This window comes from Octopus bimaculoides, chromosome 20, assembly GCF_046866305.1.
Source record: "Octopus bimaculoides isolate indiv1 chromosome 20, ASM4686630v1, whole genome shotgun sequence".
Classification (NCBI taxonomy): Eukaryota; Metazoa; Mollusca; class Cephalopoda; order Octopoda; family Octopodidae; genus Octopus; species Octopus bimaculoides.
The window spans coordinates 45,253,439-45,268,034 of NC_142947.1; the positions used below are offsets into that span (position 1 = coordinate 45,253,439).

Sequence of the window (14,596 nt, forward strand, 5' to 3'; positions counted from 1 at the left end):
GGTCAGAAAATATAGGAGAGAGAGAGAATGTAAACGAATAAGAAGAGGGTGAAGTAGTTGATGAGTGTGAATAAAGATATTATAAGATATGAGAGAGGGTGAGTGAGAAAGGAAGTTGTAGTAGGGGACTGAGTGTAGGATTCCAAGTAGGAGTGTAGATGAAGGGGATAATGCTTGTATGGGGGGGTCAGAGAGAGAGAGAGAGAGGGAGGATATGTGTGAGAGAGAGAGGGAGGATATGTGTGAGAGAGAGAGGGAAGAGATATGTGAATGTCATGTGATTTGGCATTTGACTGGCGGAGTGAGAAAGAGAGTAAGAACAAGGGGAAAAGATGAGGGATAGAGAAAGAGAGCGAGAGAGAGAGAGATGCGTGGTGGAAGTAGATGGGTAAAGGAGTGGAGTAAAGAGAGAGAGAAAAAGCGTATGGATATATATAGAAGAGGGTGGTGAAGGAGACAAATGATAAAATAGAGAGAGGGAGAGACGGAGTGAAATGAAGGGTGATAAGGAGAGAGAGAGCGAGAGAGGGGGAGGGCTAGAATAGCAATGCGAAGCAGAGTGTGTGTGGGCATGGATGGAGAAAGGGAGAAAGAAATGACGAGTAGGAAGAGAGAGAGAGAGAGAGAGAGAGAGAGTAAATGGGGGGGGGGGGGTGATGAAAAGTTAATTATAGCGCAGGAGACGGGGGGGGGGGGAAATATGGAGAGGAAGATGTGATAATTGAAGAGTGAAAAATAAGAATGGAAAGTAGAAAAGGAGAAAGTAGAGAATAATGAAACGAGAAAGGAGGTTTTAGTGAAAAAACGAGATAAGACTGGGCATAGGGCGCAAAGCGCGCGCGTGTGTGTGTTTGTGTCATTTGGCAAGTTTTAATGAGCGCCGTACACGAAACTCGCAGCCCTTGAATCACTCTGTAAGTTCTGCTTATCATTTATACACACACACACACACACACACACACATGTATACTCTTTTAATCTTTTACTTGTTTCAGTCATTTGACTGCAGCCAGGCTGGACAAACCGCTTTGAGTCGAGCAAATCGACCCCAGGACTTATTCTTTGTAAGCCTAGTACTTATTCTGCCGGATCCTTATGCCGAACCGCTAAGTTACGGGGACGTAAACACACCAACATCGGTTGTCAAACGATGGTTTGGGGAACAAATACATGCATACAAATACATACACAGAAATACATACATACATACATACATACATAGATGCATACATACACACACACACACACACACACACACACACACATATATATATATATATATATATATATATATATATATATATATATATATAGTTGAAATTTACAGAAAAACAAAAGACGAAGACAGGTGTATAAACAACAAACAGGTGTATTAGTTTAACGCTCGGGAAGGTGAGAAAGTCTTTTACATTTCGAGCCTGCGCTCTTCAATAGAAAGGAACACGGGGAAATAAACAGAGAGAATAAAAATAGAAAAAACTTTTGGAGCTAACGGTCAATCATGGCGGCTGGCTGGACAAATGTAATATATATATATATATATATATATATTATTACTATTCACAGAAAAATAAGAGGTATTGAACCAGTAATTCAACGAATATTTTTATCCCTTAATGAAGTTATTTTAACCTATATATATATATATATATATATATATATATATATATATATATATATATATATATATATATATATATATATAGGTACTCAATTCTTTATCCAGAAATCTAAAATCCAGAAAGCACCAAACCCGCCCACCCCTCCGAACTTTTTTGTGACGGGTGGGGCGCGTCACAAGAGGAGTCGTTTGGTGTGCAAACAGCTGACCACTGTGACCTGACCCAGGCATGACGTGGCAATGTTTGGCAGGTCGGCCACCACTTACCCACAAGCGCCGTAGAGAGAAGGCGTCCATTTGCTGTTTGCTGTTTTCGTGTTGATTCTTGTGGTTTTGTATATAATTTACCCCGAAAATGTGAAAAAGAACTGTTGGGACCCCAATGGATAACAGTGAGAAAAAGAAAAGGTAACATTTATCATTATCAGCAACACAGAAAGTGGAGTTACTACAGAGACTTGATCGTGGTGTGTCTGTGCGGCGGTTCGCTGAAGAATATGGTGATGGAATTAACACGGTGTATGATTTAAAGAAACAGAAAACAAATTACTGAAGTGAGAGTGATGATCAGAATCTAATGAAAAATAGGAAAACATTACATAGGGCAAAAAATGAAGAGCTTGACTGTGTGATGAAAGAATGGATTCGACAACGAAGAAGGGCACATATGCCACTGAATGGTTTGTTGGTCATGAAACAAGCTAGAATATATCATAAAGAATTGGACATTGAAGGAGAGTGTCAATGTTCAGAAGGTTGGCTGCAAAAATTTGAGAAGCTTTTTGGTACGAAATGACTGAACATCTGTGGTGAAAATGTTTCTGCTGATTATGAAGCTGTGGAAAATTACAAAGACGAATTTGCCAAGATCGTATCTGATGAAAACCTTTCTCCTGAACAAATTTACAATGCTGGTGAAACAGTTTTGTATTGGCGCTACGTACCAAGAAAAATCTTAACAACGGCAGATGAGGCAACACCAGCAGATTTTAAGGATGTTAAGGAAAGGTTAAGTATTCTTGGATCTGTTAATGCTGCAGGCACACACAAGGTTAAGTTGGCAGTCATTGGGAAAAGCCAACGGCCGCAGTCAAATGACTGAAACAAATCAAAGATTTTGTTCTGAGTTCCTTTCACGCTGAGTTTAAACTTCGTTTTCTACCCTTTTCGAGTTGATTTTACTACCAGTCACTGAGGTCAGTGATGTCGTTTGGTTCCTTTCTGCCACAATTGCTGGCCTCGTACCGAAATCACAAACAATTATTATAACACAATCCCTGCAACTGGTTGGTGCAAGATAGAATAGTTAGAACGTCCGGCTCTTTGCGTTCCGAGGAAATCCTGCTAATGTTAGCTTTGACTTTCATTCTTTCAAGGCCGATCAGATGAAATAAGCTGTTAGTCTAGCATTGTACTCGATCATCCAATCCTGCCCCTTCAAAATTGCCAGCCTTCTGCTTTAATCAGAAATTATCATTTATAATTGCAAATTGCCTTTCATCCTTTCGGGATCGATAAATTAAGTACCAGTTCTAATCGACTAGTCCCCTTCTCCAAAATTTCAAGCCTCGTGCCTTTAGTAGAAAGGATTATTTCATTATCGCAACTTGCTATTTCCCTCTCGTTCATATATTACATTTTGTCACTAAACTCCCGCTCTCTAAACTTCTCCATCTTTCGCATACATTCTGTCTTTTCTCTTTCTGAACATTCTCCGTTGATTTTATATTACTTTTTAATCGTTAAAGTCCCTCCTACTTTTGTCTTTAAACATTCCTCCCGCGCTCATGTTTAACTCATTCTTAAGAATTCGTTCCTACTTCACATGTAACTGCCAGCCTCCCGCAAATTCTCTGTCTCGTTAAACTTTTGTCTTACGCGATTTAATTTCTTTTTAATTTCTTCAGTTTCTCCATCTCTCCCTCAAGTTTTTTTTCTTATTTCTCTCTCACTCACATCAAACTTTACATTTGAGGAAAACTACCACGCACGCAAACGCGTCCTCACTGTAGGTTTACATGAATGAATCGATTCTAAATTCTAGCTTTGCTCCAAAACAACTTCACAGACTAACATTCAGGTCTTAACAACCCGAGAACTGCGTTTTCTACCCAGCTGGGTATCATTATTAGCCTCGGTGCGGTCAGCCAAAGACAGCCTCTCTAGACCACTCCTTCTCTCCTCCCCCCCCCGCTCTCTCTCTCTCTCTCTCTCTCTCTCTCTCTCTCTCTCTCTCTCTCTCTCTCTCTCTCTCTCTCTCACACACACACACACACACATTTATGCGGCGGCTTTTCCTCTCGTTTCTATACTCGCTATATTTTCTGTACATCATTTGTCTCCTTGTGAAATCGTTGGAGATTCGGACATAAATAACTTATATTTCTTCCGGTCCTCCACATTCTGAGTTCAAATACCGCCGAGGTCAACTGCGCCTTTTACCCCCTCCGACGATAAAATAAAAGTCCCAGTCAAATAGCGGGGTCGATGGGATTGATTAACCCCCATCCTCTCAAAACCGCTTGGCCTTGTCCTAATTCAGAAGCCATTTCGCTCATCTCTCTCCCTCGTCTCGTGTTCTGCTCTCTTTTCGCCATTTCTTGTCTTTCTTCTCGTACAAATACACACACACACACATATATACACACTAACTCACAACACTCTCTTTCTCCCCTTTTATCGAGCTAGCTGTGCATCGCGCAGCCTTTATATCAATCTATCTGTCTAGCCACCTCTCTCTTTACCTATCTATCTATCTACCTATCTATCTATCTCTATCTATCTATCTATCTATCTATCTATCTATCTATCTATCTATCTATCTATCTATCTATCTATCTGTCTGTCTATCTATCTATCTATCTATCTATCTATCTATCTACCTGTCTCTATCTATCTATCTATCTATCTATCTATATATCTATCTATGTATCTATCTATCTGTCTATCTACCTATCTATCTATCTATCTATCTACCTACCTACCTATCTATCTATCTACCTATCTATCTATCTATCTATCTATCTATCTATCTATCTATCTATCTATCTATCTATCTATCTATCCCTCAAGCTAGCTCGCTCTCCCTTTCAATTCTCTGCCTCTCCTTCACTCTTACTCTCTCACACCTCACACTCTTCCTTATACACATGCCACTCCTCATTTCCCTCTCAATCACCCCTCCCCCTCTCTCTCTCCTTTTCCTCTTACTCTATTTATCTAACCTTCTCTATTTCTACATTCAACCGTTTCTGGCGCCGACTTCCAGGCAGTGAAGCTGACAGAACCGAACCGCCATACGACCATTCTCTCTCTCTGTCTGTCTCTCTCTCAGCACTGCCATTGGTACATTCTACCCGCTTCTTCCAAATATGGGTACTTCTGCTGGGAACTTACTTTGACTTCTTCTTCTTCTTCTACGTCTTTGTTCTTCACTTCCTCCCTTTATCTTTCTTATTTCAACATCGACGTCTTTTAACGCCAAGTCTTTTAGAAATCAGAGATTCCCCCTTTGTTATCTATCCAATGCATGCATCTTTGCGCAACCCCCACCCATGTGTGTGTATGTGTGCATGTATGTATAAATATACAAACGTATACTAACCAGTGATATATGTATATTATACACAAACTGACTCACATTGATTGATAGAGTCATATATATATATATATATATATATATATTTATAAACATCTATAAACAATTATTAATTGTTGATTTATTAATAAATCAACAGTTAATAATTGTTTATAGATGTTTATAAATATACATATATATATATATATATATATATATATATATATACACATGTATAAATATACGTGTATATATTTTTATTAATATTTAGCAGGAGTGACTCAAGGTCCGAGAGTCTTGTGCGTTAGTACTTATCAAACCTATATACGTGTGCTATACGAGGTAGCTAGACCTGCTACAAACAGCAGCCAAACACTCCTTCGAGTCACATATTAACGCCTTAAAATGCAAGACACGGTTAATTTAGTCTGAAATACACTCTGTGTGTGTGTGTGCTGCGTTCGTGTGAGTGTGTATGTGGGGAGAGAGAAATAGAGAGGCAGGAGGGGAGGAAGAGGATTTAACTGTAGTAAAGTGACAAGAATGAGAGAGAAAGAAAGAAATGCTGTAAAAGAGAAATAACGAGAAATCGAGAGAGAGAGAGAGAGAAAAGTCATTTGACTGCGGCCATATTAGAGCATCGCTCTGAATGTTTAGTCATTCAAATGGACTCCAATACTTGTTTTTTGAAGTCTGCTACTTATTCTCTAGTACTTGTTTCGAGTCTAGAACTTAAGCTGATCAAACTCTCCAAAACCTCGACATAATTCGCTGCATCTCGTATCTGTACGTAAGAGTCCATCAGCTCTTTTTGATTTGTTCTCGTGTAACACAATCGATATCCCCTAGAAAGCATCTCCTCTGTAAAATGGTCGGAAGAGTTCGACTTTGATGATGCAACTGGTTGAATAAATTGTCTTGAACAGTGGAGACGTAGGCTGTCATATATGAGACAGATTTTGAAGAATTTGATCCGACCTGTTTCATTCCAAAGTGATTGTGGTGTTATTGATGGGATCAGCTTTTGTAGATAATCGTACATAAAAGGGAAGACTACATTTGGTCTTGACTCTCATTTGAACTCGCTAACACGAAACTTTACTTGTGTTGTTGCTGATGAAGTGAGTTAAATTACTTAGAATAACGCAATAGTTGATTTAAATGAAATTAAGCGGGAGTTGAATTTCATGAATTCTAGGACAAGTGACGGCACAATGAAATGTAGTCGTCTCTTTTTTGAGTTATTCGTCAGAAATGAACAAAAATGCTATTAGTAATTTAAGGAGAAATTAAAGAAATATGATTTAAAATAGAAATAAAATTGCAAGGTTAAAAGAAAGACGTAAATGATATTGTGAACAACATAAACGTAAAGAAACAAGAGATGTGGAAAAAATTGGTGGGTGGGAAAGAAACCGAAAGAAAAGGCGACAAGAAGAGTGAACATGGAAATCGAAAAGAATTGGAAAAGCGAGAGAGAGAGAGAGAGAGAGAGAGAGAGAGAGAGAGAGAGAGAGAGAGAGAGAGAAAGAAAGAGAGAGTCGAGTAAGAGGAAGTAAGTGATGGTAATAGGAACAGAAAGGGAAAGAAAGAAAAGACAGTGAAAGCGAGATATGGGAAAAAAGATATGAGGAGGCAAAAGAAGACATGGGGAGAGAGAGAAATAGAGAAGCAGGAGAGGAGGAAGAGGATTTAACTGTAGTACAGTGATAAGAAAGAGATGCTGTAAATGAAAAAGAGAAATAAGAGGAAATCGAGAGAGAGAGAAGAGAGAGAGAGAGAGAAGAGAAAGATTGGAAGCAGTAAAACTTTTAATGAGAACCAGGAAGAAACACAGAAATGAAATAAAAGCTTCAGCAATGTGGTGGCAGCAGAGAACAGGCGATTGCTACATACCGAGAGAGGAAAAAGTTCAACATCTGCAGATGCAATGCTTGGACACCTCGCTACCAACACATCAGAGAAGATTGATCAGACAGTTCCAAAACACATGTAGTTGGTTAAATAAAGTCATGACTCCAGAAAGATCTTGGAAGGACATGCGATTAACAGAGAGAAATGGGGGAGGTGATCGACTTTTATCATACAGGTGAACAAAAGAGTTTTAAAAAACAAATTGTTGAAAAGGCGCAAGTTTAGAAAAATGTGCTCCTCTTGCCTTCCTAATAGCTACACGCCGCTGATACACATACAGGTGTAGTTTAATATGCTCAAAGAGTGAATGCTAAAAGACAACTAAACAATTCTGTGGGAATTCATTATGAGTTGAGTAAAGAATAAATTGATTATATTCATGTATGCAAATGAGGGATTTTTTCCTTTTTGTATACTTTTGTAGTTTTCTTTCTTTTTCTTTTACCTTTTAGATTCTTTTCCCTGGCGGTTTTACGGTCGCCATATTAAAATTCGCATATAGATTAACAAACACAATTGGTTTCAGGGTAAAGAACCATTGTTCAGCACTCCTAATTTTCTGCCAACCTTCTGCTTTTAATAAGTGACAAGGGCAGGTTGTGCGGAGATAAAGGTGAGACTGTATGGTATATTGTGAATGAGTACACGAAGCTGCCCCAAAAGAAGATACGATAATCTGATCTACTCTGGGCACAAGGCCCGAAATGTTTGGGCAGGGGGTGCCAGTCGATTAGATCGACCCAGTACGTAACTGGTACTTAATTTATCGACTCTGACCTCGGCAGAATTTGAACTGAGAACGTAAAGACGGACGAAATACCGCTAAGCATTTCGCCCGGCGTGCTAACGTTTCTGCCAGCTCGCCGCCTTCAGAAAGTAGATACGATAATGTTGCAAGAATGATTCATCGGGAGTTGTGTGGTAAGCATGGACCTGATAAAGCTAAGGTGCGGTGTGGGCAAATTCGTAGCGTATAAATATTTTAATTTGCGAGAAAATGGGTGGGGGAAAGTCTTTCCCCTGTTAGAAACTTTTGAGTAGATTTGTAAGGCTTTTACAACCTCTTCCTCTATCGACTGGCCCCTTCACAACAAAACAACAAAAAAAAAAGAAAAGAAAAATCTTTAGGAAACACAACGGGTCGCGAGTTGAGATCGAACCCACATCAACGTGGCAGTGAAGTGAGCGTCTTAAATACTCAGCTATGACAGCACTATATACATTTTCGCAGCAGACATTGACCTACAATTGTTCGACGTGGGTACAGTGTGTTTGTTTCCACCAGTCTGACCCTGAAAAACGAAGTAACTATCCTTCCTTGTCTGAGAACAAATTTAGAATAATTATTGCATTGTGAGCATCCATAGTATTTGATGCTGGATTGTATATTGGAATGTTTTTCGGTAGAGGAAAGATAACTTCGTGAAATTTCTGTCGATTATACAAGGTTATCTCTAAAGTTTGACAGACGTAGTAAGAGTGTTTTTATATCTAATTGCAGTTGAGGTAGGGAGGAGACGGAGTGGAAGGGAAAGGAAGGGCTATAGAGAGGAGGGGGAGGAGAGTGATGGGGAGTTGATGAAAGAGAAAAAGGAAAGCGAAGAGGGAGAGAGAGAAAAAGCAGAGATAAAGAGAAAGGGAGAGAGAGAGACAAAGCAGGGAGATATATAGGAAAAGAAAAAGAGAGAAAGAGAACAGTAAGTAGAGGGAGAGGAAGAGGATTATGAAAGGGAGGGGCATGAGAGGAGAGAGAGGTAAACAGAAAGGAAGAAAGAGAAAGAGAGAGGGGGAAGAAAGATAAAGAGAAAGTGAGAGAGAAATTATATGGAATAAGTTTTCAGAAGAGATTTTTTTGTTAATTGACCGTAGTCACCGGTGACGACTGTCTCCAAGGCAATAAACGCCATGTTGTTGTAATCAAACTCTGCAATTGACAACGTTGTCTTCTTTTTATATATTCACCTCTAAACTATCGATAACTTATTGGTATTGATCTAGTGAATCGAATTGTGGTTTATGGGTCAAAACTTCATCCAAGACATTAATTTACTGACTGCATTGTATGCCGTAATGGCGAAACACCAGAACCAATATTAATGGTAAGTTGTTGCTTAAATCTAGGTCATTCATCCCTGACACAGCAGATCTAGGGGGGCTAGGCGGTTTGTTTTTGTTCTCATTTCTTCATTTTAGTCAGCAAAACCGCACTTGTGTGACACCCCACCTCCCACTTTGTTTTTACATAATTTTCTGACCCCCCCCCCCCCGGTTTTGTTTTTTCATAACTCAAAAAAAAAAAAAAAAAAAGGCAGAATTTTGTTTTACGCACGCCATGACTTAATTAGATTTTGGAATTTTCAGAAATTTTTTACGAATTTATGTTATACACACGGGAATTTCTACAACTATGCAACAAAAAAAGAAAATTGTGTGATTTAAGGGGTATTTAGCCGTTATTTTTAGCTCATCTCACGACCACCTCATAGCGACCTCGTTTGTTGATCTCTGATATATTGATGTCTTTCAATATCTTTTTCCTCATAAACATATTTAATGGTCTGTTATTGAGATTTAAGCCAAAAATTCGGACTGTCCATATTTTAAACTGTGATTTAAAAAAAAATCGGAAAATTAAAAAAAAAAAATTTCGAAAACTTAAAATTTTGTTTTGCTGGCTGGAATACAGGGTCCATAGTGGACGGTTGAGTTGGAACGACACTGTCCCAGATGACAAGATGGACACAGCTGGAGCAACGACGTTCAGTGTCGCACCAAAAGCATAATACAGGAACGGTATAACTTGTGAATGCTCGAGCATGGCCGGAGCCAAATGACCGAAACAAATAAAATACTAAAAGACTAAAAGACTAGCAGAACACAAATTCGCAAAATTTTATGAAAATTCCACGTTTTTCAAAATTTTCCACTCCATAAACACATTTAATGGAATGACGATGCAGCCAGGGCTGGTCCACTGTGGAGCATTTAAGCAAAAAGGTCGGACCGTCCGTAGTTTAAACTCTGGTTTAAAAGAAAAAATAATAAATAGGGTTTATAGTGGAGTGGGGGGACGGGGTTTGAAAAATTAAAAACTTTTTCCAATATCGTATGAATTCCCGCAAAAATTTTCTGAAAATTCCCCCAAATATAAAAGTTATCGGGTGCTTAAACCAGGATTCCGGCTTATTCTTTCATTTGCGACATTTCGTCCGTCTTCACGTTCTGAGCTCAAATTCCGCCGAGGCTGATTTTGACTTCGCCCTTCATTCTTTCGGAGTCGATAAAATAAATACCCCTTCTACTAAAGGCACAAGGCTTGGAATCTAGAGATACAAGACTAGTCAATTACATCGACCTCAGTACTCAACTGGTACTTAATTTATCAACTGTGAAAGGATGAAAGGCAAAGTCGACCCCGGCGGAATTTGAACTCAGAATATTTTATTCGAAATGCGTCGAGAGTACTTTAGATAATAACAACGGAAGGGGCGTAACTCTGTGTTACTAGTTTATTTGGATGGCTGTGAGGTACCGGCAAATAGTGTGGGTTGAGGGTAAATTGAAGGCCATCTTAACAACATAACCCCACCCACCGGGGCAGACTAATGCACTGAACCCTTTAGTATTTATTTATCGACAGCAAGCCACAGCATACATAGAAAATTGAACCGCATAGACCCATGAGGTCCCAGGCGAACCAATGCACTGGGCCTTATAGTATTTAACAACAGCTAACCACGGTATATATACATTAGAAATGGGCCCCGACATCCGTGAAAGCTTCATCGGAGCCTATAAACCTTTTGAAGTTAAACATAAAACGGTGTGTATTTATACATTAGTGTATATATATATGTGTATTTCTATATATTTATATATAAATATGTATATATATTAATATATGTCATCATCACTTAACGTCTGCTTTCCATGCTGGCATGGGTTGGATGGTTTGGTTAAGGGCTAGTAAGCTGGGAGGCTGCACCAGACTCCAGTCTGATTTGGCATGGTTTCTACAGCACAGCAGGACGCCCTTCCTAATGCCAACCACTCAGAGAATGTAATGAGTGCTTTTACATGCCAGTTGTGTGACACCAGTATCTACCATGACTACTATTTCACTTGGCTAGATGGGTCTCCTTCTCAAGCCCAGCATAATGCCAAAGGTTTCGGTCATTTGCCATTGCTTCTGTGAGGCCCAATGCTTGAAAGCTGCTTTTTACATGCCACTGACATCAGCCGCATTGCCTCCGTGAGGTCCAACGCTCAAAAAGTGCGTTTTATGTGCCACCAGAATGGGTGCCAGTTACGTGACACCAGCATTGGCCGCGACTGCAATTTCACTTGGCTTGATGGACCTTCTCAAGCACAGCTTAGCATCAACAGCCTCTGTCATTAGCCATTGCCTCTGTGAGGCCCAACGTTTGAAGATCATGCTTCACCACTTCGTCCCCTATCTTCCCTCCACTGTTAGAGATTGGTACTTCTTTAATGTATTTATAAATATATATACATATATAAATGTATATAGACATATATATATATATATATATATATATATATATATATATATATATATATATATATATATATGTATATATATATATGTATATATATATATCTATGTATATATATATATATGTATATATATATATGTATATATATATATGTATATATATATATGTATATATATATATATGTATATATATATGTATATATATATATATATGTATATATATATGTATATATATATGTATATATATATGTATATATATATATATATATGTATATATATATGTATATATATATGTATATATATATATATATATGTATATATATATATATGTATATATGTATATATATATATATATATATATATATATATATATATATATATGTGTATGTATGTATGGATATATAAGTTATATATCTATTTCTACGTTTTTATTCTTTCAGAAGTGGGTTGATATCCAAAACATTCCAGAAACATGGCACCTGTCACAGAAGGCGTTGAAGGTGGGAACCCTGGTAACTTAATACTTTTTAATACTTGCAAAAATGAGTTGTTCTCCCTGGGTCGAGGTTTCAAAACTCTCAGCCGTAAACTTCGGTCCGACTGGAGATTCCAAAACAACAAGGACACAATTTCCGAGGAGAAGCTCGCCACTGCCCGTGTGTTTGTACTGGCGGCTCCCCGCGAGAAATTCACTCAGGAAGAATTCAATATCCTGAAACACTACGTTGCCAAGGGTGGCAATATATTTGTTATGTTGGGTGAAGGTGGAGAAGACCGATATGAAAACAATATCAACTTCCTGCTTGAAGAATATGGTATTATGATAAATAGCGACTCTGTTGTGAGGACATCTTATCACAAGTATTTCCATCCGAAAGAAGTGTTGGTACAGAATGGGGTCCTGAACAGGGCCATCAGCCAAGCGGCAGGGAAGCTCAACTCAGGACTGATCAGTGATTCTGATGGTGGAAACAATTCACAAGCACTATCATTTCTGTATCCTTATGGTGCCACACTGAATGTCATTGCTCCAGCTGTGTCCATCTTGTCGTCGGGCACAGTGTCGTTCCCACTCAACCGTCCAGTGTGTGCCCTGTATTCCAGCCAGCAAAGCAAAGGCAAACTAGCCGTTCTCGGTTCTGTACATATGTTTAATGATTCTTACATAGAGAAAGAAGAGAATTTGAAAATACTGGAAGTTCTACTGAAATTTCTCACCACAAACAACATCAAACTGAATCAGATCGATGCCGATGACCCCGACATCTCTGACTATAACATGCTGCCACAAATGTCCACCTTGTCCGAAGAACTGAAGACTTGTTTGCAAGAAACCGACGACATTCCTCGCGACATTGCCTCTCTGTTTGACAACTCTCTCTACAAGCTGGACACGTCCCTCATCCCCACAGCGATTCGTGCCTACAACGAACTGCATGTGAAGCATGACACCCTTGCACTGATTACACCGCAGTTTGAAACCCCTCTCAGTCCACTCCAGCCTGCTGTTTTCCCGTTGGCTCTTCGAGAACTGCCTGCTCCCAGCTTGGACCTGTTTGACCTCGATGAGCAGTTCTCGTCGGAGAAGGCTCGTTTGGCCCAACTCACAAATAAGTGCACAGACTCTGATCTTGAGTATTACATACGAGAGTGTGGAGATATTTTAGGGGTGACCACTAAACTCTCTTCAGAATCGAAAGATGCCAAACATATACTAGAATACATCTTCCTGCGAGTTGTGGAATTCAAGAAACTAAACCAAGAGACTGAATATGCAGCTGTTTAATATATAAAATGATGCTGCATTTTCTTGGAAGATGTCAAGTGCCTTTCTATTCTTTACTGTTCTGGGAGGCCGTTACAGTAATAATTTTCAACTGTCACGTTACCGTTTCTAACTAGTTACCAATTGACAGAATTGTCTCCTTTTGTCCGTTCACCTGTTCTTATCTCTTTGTAAATACATTTGACTAGAGACACACATAGATTTACATTTGTACATATATATATACATATATATATATATATATATATATATATATATACACACACACACATGTATTTACATCAGCCTAGACATGCACACTAATATGTTTATACACACACACACACACACATGCATATAAAGATACACACTTAATACATATATACAAACATACACAATTACGTATGTACATGCACATATCATTCTTTTATCAATAAATTATTTTAATATCATTATGTTGTGTGACGTTTCTGAGTTCAAATACCCCATGAATAACTCTTCCTTTTTAATCTCCTGGGGTTGTCAAATCGTAATGGTTGGTTTACTTGTCTGGGACCTTCCCACAAATAGGTGGGTCTTGAAATCAATGTATTTAATTTTGATAATTTTCAACTTAATTCACTGTGGTTTTGTTGCTATTGCTCTGATGTTGCTGTCCCAGATGTGTTTCCTTCACAATTTATATCATTGCTATCTCAGATGTTGTTGCTAATCTAGTTTAGCCAGTGTTGTTGCTATCCCTGATGTTATTACTGCAGTTTGCCGTTGCTATCTCAGATGTTGTTGCTAATCCCATTTTGTTGCATTGCTATCTCAGACGTTGCTAATCCAGATTTGCCATTCTTGTTGCTATTCCTGATGTTTCTACCACAGTTTGTGTCATTGCTATCTTAACCTACTGTTGTTGCTATTCAAAATTTATTGTTGCCATTATTCCAGTCATTGTGTTGCTAACCCTATTTATGTTAGCTCAGCTGTTCTTTTATTAACATATCTGCATTATTGTGGCTGCTGTTGTTGTCATTCTGTGGCCCCTTTCAGTCTGTCCCCATAATTTAACAGTTTAGCAAAATAAACCGATAAAGTAAGTGCCAGGCTTTAAAATTAAAAAAAAACCCCCAGATTACTGGGGCCAATTCAGGGCCATGCACCCCAGAATGGCTGCCGTGTAATAACTGAGACGAGTAAAAAAATATGGCCCTG

The 14,596-nt window shown here is 38.7% G+C and overlaps 1 protein-coding gene across 2 annotated transcripts; it reads left to right on the forward strand.

Annotated features, from left to right (window-relative positions):
- The first annotated feature begins 793 nt into the window (after positions 1–793).
- On the forward strand, positions 794–13,845 carry LOC106870347 (intraflagellar transport protein 52 homolog). Of its 2 annotated transcripts, none has more exons than XM_089338511.1 (2): positions 794–914; positions 12,069–13,845. In XM_089338511.1, exon 2 carries the CDS (start codon positions 12,101–12,103, stop codon positions 13,412–13,414), a length of 1,314 nt encoding a protein of 437 aa, XP_089194637.1. In that variant the 5' UTR covers positions 794–914; positions 12,069–12,100; the 3' UTR covers positions 13,415–13,845. The 2 variants fall into 2 exon arrangements, with proteins under 2 accessions (XP_089194637.1, XP_014771869.1); XM_014916383.3 differs by lacking the exon at positions 794–914 and adding an exon at positions 8,882–9,211.
- The last annotated feature ends 751 nt before the right edge of the window (positions 13,846–14,596 follow it).

Excerpts from the sequence above, each read along its gene's own strand:
- LOC106870347 (XM_089338511.1), top strand. The coding sequence starts at position 12,101 with ATGGCACCTGTCACAGAAGGCGTTGAAGGTGGGAACCCTGGTAACTTA.